We start from the raw sequence: 11,418 nt of genomic DNA on the forward strand, positions 1-11,418 counted from the left end.
GAACATCGCGCAGAAGGACGCGCAGCGCTTTTCAGAATGGGAGGGTGGGCTTCCCCTCGTGCCCCCCACCCCTCCACCTCCACCTCCACCCACCCACTCACCCTGCTCCCTCTCCCCGCCCCCCAGACTTCACTCGCTTCCAAATAAGGAAGTAAACGGCAGCGGCGGCGGTGAACGCGCCTCGCCACGAGGCGGGCCACGACGCCGATCGCCATATAAGGGAACAAGGGACGATTCAACGGAGCGCCCTTCGCTACGGAAAGAGCCGAGGAAGCGGCTCGTCGGCGGGCGTCCGACGCAGCGGGCCGGTGCAAGATGACGGACATCGCGTATTTCTACAGCGGGGCGAAGCGCCCTTCGTCCCGCGGTGTCGCCAGGTTCTCGTCTCGGATCGTGTGTTAAAGCTTCCTGTCGATTCGGAGCAAGTGAATTGAAGACAGAACATACACAAGGACGGAGGAACACTTTTCCCCTTAAACACAATTTATTCTCTTGCAAAAGCTCTCGGAAGTCACCCAGGCCACCACACACCCCACAAAATACTACCAATAATACCACTTCAACTATGGGATGTGATTTAAAAAAAAAGTCATATTAAACGCATGGGAATATTTCGTTTTCTCCTCTTGTGGAAAGGGGCATAAGGGAGGAGTGCAAAATGACCGTCGGTTGCAGCGTTTAATATTTCTCAGAATAACACCTCGTCCATTTTAGTCCAGTTAAAGGGACATTCCAGTTTTGTTTTCCCCAGATTCAGACGGGAAGCTCAATACCAATTGAATCCCCGTGTACAGACCAATCAACCAGCCGAGCTCCCGTGAAACCATGGAAATACACCTTGCGTCTGAAAGGGTCGAAGCCACGTTTTAGCACAAACCCGACTCTTACACACCTGATGCAATGAAAGCTTTGGTATGATTTCCCCCAAAACTGGAGTATGATATGACAAACATGTAATCGGCTTTCATATGAGGTTGCTAACATGAAAAGGAGCATTAGTTGAGAGTACATGAAACATTAATATATTTATTGGTTGAACTTTGCAAGTCAAAAATCAGCAACACCTCTAGATTAGTGTTTAAGTGACAGCATGTCAATGTCTCTTACTCCATTACCCACAACCCTTCACATGGTAGATTTTTTTAAAGTTCATGATGTATTCATGTTTGGTCCATGTGAAGACAATGGTTCTGTTTGATGCAAATGCACCAGTTTATGTAGAACAGGAATCCTGCAATCTGTAACAGTCTATAGCAATGAAACGGTTTTTTTCCCAAATACTTTCTATATTTTTAGCTTACATTAGTGCTTTAATGATATGTTTATTCAAGGTGAGAGGTCAAAGGATCAATTTTTATATATTAACACACACACACAACCCACCCACCCACCCACCCACCCACCCACCCACCCACACACACACACACACACACACACACCTTTGTAAAGCTGATTCTTTGGCTGATTGATGACCAGTTCCACTAAATGGAATTCCAGTTTTCACATCGTGCTTCCTCTTTGGGGGTCCCGGATTTAAAATAAACCAAGTTCTACATATAAGCTATCCCAAAATAACACACAATTAAGTTCAAGCCAAAAAGCTTTGTGGCTTCCTGAATAAGACAGAAAGAGATCCTTTGTGGTATAGAAAACTACTTACCCTGCTTTTCAAAATTGTGACATTTTCATACAAAAGCTAGTTTGTCCAACATACTGCAAATTTTCTAATAGAATGGAATGTTTCTCTCACCACAAAGTGGTAAAACAGCAGAATGAATACAAATAAATGCATTAAAGCTAGCATATTTTAGTTAATTGTTCCAAGCTCTACAACTGAAGTTTGCTCACTACCCCTGAATGAACAACAACAAAAAAATAAAGTTATGATGCATTCAATTAAAGATCTGCCGCAAACATTACTTGTGCTGAAGGTTTCAAGGTAAACATAGTGTTATATTTTAAGACCAATGGTAAACACACAAGGATGGCAGTGTCAAAAACAAGAACTGTCAGTGGACAGTTACTGTGCTGGACACAGATCTGACCAGTTTCTGCAGTGACTGAAGTCACCGTCATACAACTTCAATGGGCAAAAGACTTTGCATATTGCTGGTGAGCCGACATCAAATTTTCGACCTTGTGCCAATGTAATGATATTTTGCTGGATGTTCGTTCCAAGGGATGGCATGATAAGGCTTTAGAGCTGAATGTGTACTTGTGTTGTACGCTGCTTGCGTTGCATCAGGATTATGAAGCGTCAGGAGTCTTCTAGTTGGATTTCTTCTTTTCAACGAGTTTCCCTCTTGACTTATTCACCGCCACAGTAGCCTGAAAACAAGAGAAATTAGGATATGTTCATTGAACTGCAAACAAATCACTGACAGTGCACTTTACCATGTTTGCTGACGTGGGAAAGCTTTGGTTTAAATTCTTCCCTCACACTTGGATGCGGTCTTATCATTAGGATTAGATAGTATAATAGTAGTAAGCAGAATAAGTTTTGTTGTAACGGGGAACAGAGATCCTTTTGAGATAGACAGGGTTAGGGAGATGACATGAGATAACCAGGTCTGTGTAAGTGGGGCCCAGGTGTTGCCGAAGGAGTTTGCGATGAAAAATGGGAAGCGATTCAGCCATTCTGACAGAAGGGCGGGAGAGCTCATTCCACCATCGTGGCACCAGGGATGAGAACGTTGACTGGGACGTGCGACTTCTGAGTTCATGTAGTGCCGGAGGAGTGTGGCAGCCTGCAAGGGTGGAGGAGTGGAGCGAGCCAGATTCTGGAACCTGACCAGTGACTGTAGCTGGGTCATTCATGAAACCACTATAAAACATGTTTCAAATGAATTGATACACATATTCATAGAGAATGTGAAATAATTCATTATAATATTTAAGTACAGACCTACTATATGACCCACTTAGTTGGTTTTAACTATGATATTATTTCAGTGTTTTTTCTGTGCTTTTCTTAGCAAAAAAAAGAAATCACTAACCTATATACATCGGAGCAAAAAGACAATTGTTACAGTAATGTAGCCCTACATTACCGTAAAAATGTAGTATTTCATATTTTTGAAAGAAATATTAATTTCAAAAATGACATTAGAAAGAGTAGTGAGGGATGTAGCGATGTATTCATTTCTGCACTGTCATTGTATGTTCTGCCATTTTACACTAAACTAAGCTAAGCTAAGCTAAAGTGCATTCATTACTTTAACAACCATCTTTAATGGTCCGGAGATGTTGCGGTAATAAAAAAGCACAGAAAACAAAAAAAAAACAAAAAAAAACAAAAACAATAAAATAGTTCACAACTAAGTGACGTACAGCCGAAGTGTCTTAAATTAGTTCTGAGTAGAGAAGGGAAGCCGAGGAAGTGATCGGAAAGGGGGAGTGACATGAAAGAATTGTTGCCACAGGGAAGCATCTTTAAAGTCCCTCTCCCACATGGAATCCATAACATTGCTGGATAAAAAACAAAAACATCTGACAAAGGCAGTAGGTAGTCGTTTACACATTGGCCTCCTTTATGGAGAAGGTCTGTATCGAGCCCACCAAGCCCCCAGACCCAATAACCGTAACCCAATGTTATTAAATCAGTGTGACTGTTTTCAACCCTCAATTTCTACACTCCCTGCCTCCGGAGAAGGAACGTTCTACCTCTCCCTGTCCGGTGCAGCCAGTGAAGCGCTTGTCCCCGACGCCACTGCACCCCTAACTCTAAACGACAGGTCTAGGGTCCTAGTGGCATTTTTAAGAAGAAAAATTATACAATTTAAGAATATGAAGAGATGTCTCTGTAGAGACTGGACCCGTTACAGTTTCTCATCTTTGCAGCTGAGCACTGTGTTTTCTCAACCCCATCGTCTGTGTCTCTGTGCCGGAGGGCGCTGAAACTGCCACACCCTGTATTTGTGCTTTGCCAGTATTCGTATTCAGCTCCACCCCATACTTTACGTGCTTTTCCCGGCAATGTTACTGCTTCCATTCACACACACCTCCATTCACAGCCGTACCTGCATTTTCCTGTAAATGATACTAGGTCAAGAATGGGGAAATTTACGAAACAACTTTTATGGAACATCAACACCTCCTTTTCCCCACATTACGCCAATATGGAACATTGCCAGTGGACTCCAGTGGACGATCAGATACCATCGTAGTTCCGACCATAAACGATGCCGACTAGCGATCCGGCGGCGTTATTCCCATGACCTGCCGGGCAGCTACCCGGGAAACCAAAATCTTTGGGTTCCGGGGGGAGTATGGTTGCAAAGCTGAAACTTAAAGGAATTGACGGAACTCAACACGGGAAACCTCACCCGGCCTGACAGATTGATAGCTCTTTTTCTCTTCTTGGGGTGGCTTGGGAAAGCGACTCAAGTTATCATTTGCATTTTTAAACTGACAAGCAAGTTCAGAAAACTGACCAACATCTCCTGTTGATCTCACCTGCTCCAGAATGACGCCAGCGGCTTGGTCAATTGCTCCTCCCACACCCCGGTACCGACCGGAGTAGCGGATAAAAGCCCAAGTCAGCATGGCAACCATGGCCAGTCCCACCACACAGTCACACGCAGCGGCAACAGTGGCGAGACCGATGAAGAGCAGCAGCCCTGACAGCACATACATGAGGCAAACCAGGACAAACAGCACTGCAGGAGTCCGGAATGCACTGAAGACATTCTTTGACTTGATTAAAAGAGAGACAAAAAAAAGAATTATTCAGAATACCCTTCGAAAACAAGATTAGCAAAAATCTATCTCATTTATTGTTTATGGAAACTCTAGAAAACGATATATTTTTTAAGTGTCGTTACAAACAAGCTGTCTTCAATTTCTCTTTAACTTTGTGTTATGTGATGTATTTACATATGAAATGTGCTTATGTCCAAACAGTATTCAATTGCTTTGTTTATTAAATCCGAAAGTTATTTGTCAGGAATGTAAGTTTAAACCGTAAGCCCTCATTTGTGGAGGAGATCCTTACTTCGTTGTGCTTGCTGAAAGACTTCCACATTTCCTCTAGCTCTTTCTCCAGCTGTTCTTGGTATTGGTCACAAAAGTCCTTCCCGCCCATCTTCTTGGTGGAGGAGAAGGCGTGACGAGACTCCTGGAAGAAAAAGTGGTGCTTCTCCTCCAGAGAGTCCGGAGAAACATAGGGTAGGTCTCCTCCACAAACCTTCACCGGAAACAAAGAGCAGAGACGGGAGAACGTGTCAGTAGTTAGCACGGTTCTGAAAATTAAATCAAAAGAAGAAACGGCATCTCATGACAGTGAGAAGAATTACATTAAAAAAAATATGTTCACTGCATTTCAATCTGAATGCAGAATATTTTCCACTTCATGATAAGAGTATAACTGTATTGAAAAAACATACACATGAGGTCACACATGGCCATCTTTGTTCACACCTGCCATGAAGACAGGACGTTTGTACTTTTCCAAATGGAGATGTACTTACTGAAAATAATACAGTGCCAATTAATAAATAAACAACTACAACCAGTTAAGTAAAATACTTGTGCAATTACTTTAACGCTTATTAATATATTTATATATTTATTTAAGAGCTTCTGATTTTGTGGCCACTGCTTCGGTAAGACAAATTTGAGTGGATGGAGGAGTAGCTTTCGTGCAGGCACTCTAACGCAAGGAGGCATTATTAATTCATCATCATCAATATGTAAGTGAACCGGTTCTGCCATCTCTCATTTTGGAATAGTCAACCCACCTTCTCCATGTTCTTGTAATATTGGTCTTTAGCTGATGCCACCGCTGCCAGGTTGTTGGCCTCTGCTGTTGCCTTGGATAAGATAGGACGCAGTCTATAATTTCGGAATACAAATCAGATCATATTTTTTTGCAGCAGAATTGTGTAAATTCAATATGTACCATCAGCATGGACTTTGGGTGTGGCAAGTCTTCTCCTTGGTAAATCTTGATGTATGCCTGTGAGTACAAAGATTCCTGCATCAGAGACGCTTTACCGGCCGAGCTTTAGCAGGAACACAAGTATGACTAGGACGTCACCTTAAAGAACTCAAGCAGACCCATGCAGGTCACTTTGTTGCCGTTGATTTCTTTCTCGGCAAGTTTGTCCGGATGCAGCAGAGAAGGGATGAGGCTCTGCAGCGACTGCTTAAACGCTGGCGCCACATCTGTCACATTAAGTTCAAATTAATCCAGTATAGTAGGCATTCCACGACATTACACCTTGCTGAGGGGTGAAAAAAATGGCAGGTTTACCAATAAGTTGGCCTTGGAAAGCAGGGCTGGTGGCAACCTTTAATCCCGGATGAGGCAAAAGGAAACAGGAAATGTGGGTGAAGCAGGAGTGAATGTGCTCTCTCACAGTTTGCAGCTCCTCGTGCTGGGTCTCCTTGACCTAAAAATCAAAAAGGGATAGATTAAAAATGTAATAAATAAAATAGCAAAGCCTCTTACCTGTAAAAGATCTCACAGAGTCCAGTGAACAATAAAAATATAAATAAATCAGCATTAACAGAAGTTCTTTCCAACTAAAGTATTTAGCTGAAACTCAATCACAAATTCAAAAATTTTACCTGTAGCCTTTTATCCAGGAACTCACTGCCTCCTCTCAACCCATAAGTGTATTCATAAGGAAAACTCCAATCCCTGATAAGAAACATCAAGGACTGTTGGAAGAGGAGAAACATTCAGTATTTCATATTACTCTATTGCATCAGGAAAAAAACATTGATGGGTGGTGCTACGCGTGGCTTTTACACTAATGTGTGATAGCATGTGAAGCATTTTGTGATACATTACATAGTTGATTAACAGATATTGTACCCCCCCCCACAGATAAGTGGTCTATAACTAGCAATGCTAGAGACACATTGTGTGGAATTTTTACCTGGAAGGGCTTCTGAAAGATTTCGTCCAGGGCGAGGCGTCCATACTCTGTAAACAGCTATGAGAAGCAAATGTGATGTCAAGCAAAGACTGAAAATGTGACATTCTAAGCCAGCCCAGAAAACTGCCATTTTGAATTTCTGAAACATGTCGTTTAAGGCCACAGAAGTGTGACTCTACTCTGCCCAATACATCAAATATTCTTGAGGTGTTCTTCCTTATGTCATTTATTGACGCAAACCTGCAGCTGCTGCAGATCATCCTCTTGTATGTTCTGGGAGAGATTGTAGATCTACAAGAAACAAACATTATTGGCAGCATATTAAATAGACTGTTCGATGCACATATTTATACATCACTTTCAAATGACAATGAATCATGACATAGAGAATGCATACCGAAGAAAAAAAAACCCACCTGCATTGAGCTGGTCATGGTGCTGAGGGCAAAGATGGTGGCACAGTCTTTCACAGTGGACTGGTTGTCAAAGGCTCCTTGAGTGTCCATCAGTAATACTGCCACCTACAGGGCCAAATAAAACAAACACAGCTTTTCCATATTAGGCTTATATTGTAAATATTAAGATTCAAGATGTTTGTCACATACACACATACTGCGAATTAACTGAAACTTACTGATTCCTAAAATGTAATGCAGTAGGTGAATATAATAATATATATAAAATAAAAAATAACATAAGACTCTAAAAGATAATGCAAAGTGGGGGTACAAAATAGAAGTGAAGGGACTAGAGTTATGTATATGGGATAGGCTATTTGTATATACAGATATGTGCAAAGTGTATGTGAATAAAGTGAGTATGGAGATATACAGTACAGTAGACAACAGTACGACATGGCAATACAGTAACACCGAACAGAACAGCAATACAGCGCAGTATACAGTAACGCAAAACAGTGATACAGTATGCAGTACAGTATGTTACGTACAGTAGGGCAGTGGGGCCTGTACATTTCTCTTTAAAAAGTCTTGGTTTGTCTGTGCTTTTCATATATACACTACTCACAAAAAGTTAGGGATATTCGGCTTTCGGGTGAAATTTCAGGATGAAGATAAAATGCACTACAACCTTTACAGGTGAACTTAATTTGACCTTCTCTAAACTTTTGAATGCACATGTCCAACTGTTCAATGTTTCAGTACTTTTTGCACAACTTGCTGTTCTCTAACAAGGAGCTGAACGGCAAAATTCACAACAGGTGTTTGATCCATGAATCGACCAATACATTTCCTGGTTCAATTAGAATTGGTATTTCAAACAGTCCTCTTCATCATGCTGTTCACATGTTGACATCATGAGACCAAGACGAAACCTAACAACTGATCAAAAGTACCTCGCCATTGCGAGGCTTCAAACAGGATGTTCTCAGAGGGAAGTGGCCACTGAGCTTAAGAGTGTCACAGAGTGTCATCAGCAGGTTGCAACAGAGATACAGAGACTGGAAGAGTCACAGAAAGGCATGGACGTCCTTTGGCCACATCCCACACTGATGACCACTTCATTGTGAACAGTGCCCTGCGGAACCGGATGATGAACGCCACTCAACTCCAGGCACATTTAGGGGAGGTGAGAGGCACCCAAGTGTCACGTCAGACCATTCGAACCATCTACATCAGCGTGGTCTGCGTGCTAGACGACCTGCAAAGGTACCTGATCACACCACCAGGCACAGGCATCAACGTCTTGCATGGGCCAGGGAGTATTTATGCTGGACGAGGGACCGGTGGGCCTCAGTGCTGTTCTCTGATGAAAGTCGATTCACGTTGAGCAGAAATGATGGCCGCCAACGATGTTGGAGACGTCAAGGAGAGCCCTATGCATCAGCCACTGTTGTCACCAGACGAGCCTTTGGTGATGGTGGTGTTGCAGTCCGGGCAGGTGTGTCTAGTCAATACATTACTGCCCTACACTTTGTGAATCGTACAGTGACAAGCCCATACTACCTGAATAACATCATTAATCCAGTCACTGTGCCCCTGCATGAACAACACAGGCCTAATTTCATCTTCATGGACGACAATGCTCCAGCTCATGGAGGTGGCATCATTAGGGAACGGCTGCTGGAGACTGGGGTACCGCAAATGGAGTGGCCTGCACTTTCTCCAGACCCGAATCCCACAGAAAACCTATGGGATCAGCTGAGTCGCCGTGTAGAGGCTCGTAACTCTGTACCCCAGAACCTCAATGACCTGAGGGCCGCCCTTCAAGGAGAGTGGGGTGCCAGGCCTCAGCAGACAATAAGTTGACTTGTGAACAGCAGGAGACGTCGTTGTCAAGCTGTAATTGATGCTCAAGGGCACATGACAAGTTATTGAGACATTGACATTTTTTGTTGTGGTATACCCACCGCAGTTGTTGGCTTTTGTTTCAATAGATTGTTTGAGATGAGGAAATCACCATTGCATGCTTCTCCTAAAATGCCATACTTTCATGATATAATATCGCTGTAGCGTGAACTTTTTATATTTTCCATAAACTACACCCGAAAGCCAAATATCCCTAACTTTTTGTGAGTAGTGTGTGTGTGTGTGTGTGTGTATATATATATATATACATACATACATACATACATACATACATACATACATACATACATACACACACACATACAATTTTTATTATATATTTTTTTTAGTACAAGTATTATGATAAAAATAAGCAAAAATGAGAATCTATCATGTGAACACTTCAAAAAAAGGATCTGCATGGGTGGGTTTGGACTAGTGTTTCTCAAGCTTCTTATGAAATTAAGGTTTGCTGTTCCCCAACAATCGCTGGCACTCCCTTTATGAAAATGATAATGATCTGCCAGTCATTACTCAGTTACTTTAAGATGGGGAAGGTGGATTTAAAACTTATATCATAAAACAAAATATACATTGTCTTACAACAGATCTGTATCGTTGGAGAATGGCTTATTATTATTATTATTTTTTTTTAAACGGTTTAGAATTCTGTTACTAATGCACTGGGTACCTGACAAGCTGTCCTGTCCTCCATCTATGCTTATCTCTGATTCTTCTTGGCTTCATTGTTAGGACTCTTTTCTTATTGTTTGTGCTTTTCATGATTCTCCTTCTCTACAGTTCCATTTACTCATTCTCCTTCTACACTTCCCTTCATGTCCAACCTACTAAAATTTTTTAATCCTCATCCACCAATATTTTCATGCAGTTTTTTCAATGGGAATAATTGGTTCTAATGACTGATCATCAAATCTATCCTCATCTACCCTCTTTCTCTTCTATTGTTCTCTACTTCCCTCCTTCCCGTACTACAATTTGAAAATCTGACATCAACATATTTGGTTTGGAATCACCTCATGCTTACAAAAGCTGTCTACTTGTATATTTGTGTGTATTTTTCGATAGCTGGAGGGTCCCAGTAGCTGTTAAGTCGTTTCCCATATTATCTCACTGAAGCATAATGTTGTTTACTGTTAAATACCTGAAGGACATATGCATAATACGTACAAAAAAAAGGATGTATGCTGAAGAACATGAGATTTATTTATGTTTTGCAATGGAAGAAGTTGTGAAAAAATTCTGGAATTTCACTGGTATTGGCATTGATAAACTATTTTTTGGGTCTCATAAGATCCATATATGTAATTGTAAACCCCCATAAAGTTGTTTCACATTGGTAGCAGTGTGTGTACCTCTGTTCCATCACTCTTTTGAACAAGGAAAACCTGACTCCACAGCTGGATGCCTGTTGTCTCTGGCTCTGAGCCGCCCCTCCAAGAAAATCCAGTCAAGGGCTCATCGTCCCCTCCCAGCCAGTTTTCATCATCCTGAAAATAAAAAATAGCTTCAAATAAATCCAGAAATATACATAAGGTGTGAAAACATTATTTTAACCTGCTAGTTATTCAGAGGAATTTAACATTTTAATATTGAAATACAGTATATTGATGTACATTATTTGTTTTCCATAATCACAATAATGCATTCACTACTTAAGATATAAACATTTCAATTTCTGATTGTCCAACATCAGCTTGTAGCTCCAGGCATCTGAGTAATTTCAACTAACAAATCGACAGTATGAATGTATGAAGTATAGATGTATGTGTGTGAATGGGGATAATTGGAGACTGATCAGGTTACAATGCAGCTCACCTTTCTATACATGTAACGGAGCATGAAGTCAAGCAGGAAGCTTTTCCCCTTTCGGAAGGCTCCAGCTACAGAGAGCACCACCACATGCTTGTCTCGGATCTCAGGAGCGAGGAGAACACGCCCCAAAGCCTCTGTGTCCAAAGCAAAGGAATGATCCTCTTTGCACACAGTAACAATCTGAACTGGCCCTGGGTCAGTCTCCATCGTTAGAGGTGCTGGTCCCTGCAGATATCACACATGACACATGGATGAGAGAGTCTGAAGCTCAAGTGGCCAGCCCTGCAGCTAAACTCCCTCAATTATGTTTTGCAAAACACATCAATAAATGCAAATTACTATTGATCATATCATATGTATATGTATATGTATGTGATAAATAAACATCTTGAATC

The 11,418-nt window shown here is 41.7% G+C and overlaps 1 protein-coding gene across 1 annotated transcript in view; it reads right to left on the reverse strand.

Annotated features, from left to right (window-relative positions):
- Positions 1–1,417: 1,417 nt before the first annotated feature.
- The window catches only part of LOC307236365 (atlastin-3-like), an 11,028-nt gene continuing 1,027 nt past the window's right edge, over positions 1,418–11,418 (reverse strand). Inside the window, exons 2-14 of the mRNA XM_080008757.1 lie at positions 11,027–11,248; positions 10,564–10,698; positions 7,301–7,405; positions 7,125–7,175; positions 6,885–6,941; positions 6,571–6,663; positions 6,254–6,392; positions 6,038–6,165; positions 5,900–5,956; positions 5,739–5,810; positions 4,994–5,185; positions 4,456–4,695; positions 1,418–2,328 (exon numbers count right to left, since the gene is read on the reverse strand). Coding sequence (XP_079864883.1) covers positions 2,269–2,328; positions 4,456–4,695; positions 4,994–5,185; positions 5,739–5,810; positions 5,900–5,956; positions 6,038–6,165; positions 6,254–6,392; positions 6,571–6,663; positions 6,885–6,941; positions 7,125–7,175; positions 7,301–7,405; positions 10,564–10,698; positions 11,027–11,230 — 1,533 coding nt within the window. The 5' untranslated portion in view covers positions 11,231–11,248 and the 3' untranslated portion in view covers positions 1,418–2,268. The remainder of the gene's footprint in view (positions 2,329–4,455; positions 4,696–4,993; positions 5,186–5,738; positions 5,811–5,899; positions 5,957–6,037; positions 6,166–6,253; positions 6,393–6,570; positions 6,664–6,884; positions 6,942–7,124; positions 7,176–7,300; positions 7,406–10,563; positions 10,699–11,026; positions 11,249–11,418) is intronic.

Source organism: Zeus faber (genome assembly GCF_960531495.2).
Source record: "Zeus faber genome assembly, chromosome: 10".
In the NCBI taxonomy this organism is placed as follows: domain Eukaryota; kingdom Metazoa; phylum Chordata; class Actinopteri; order Zeiformes; family Zeidae; genus Zeus; species Zeus faber.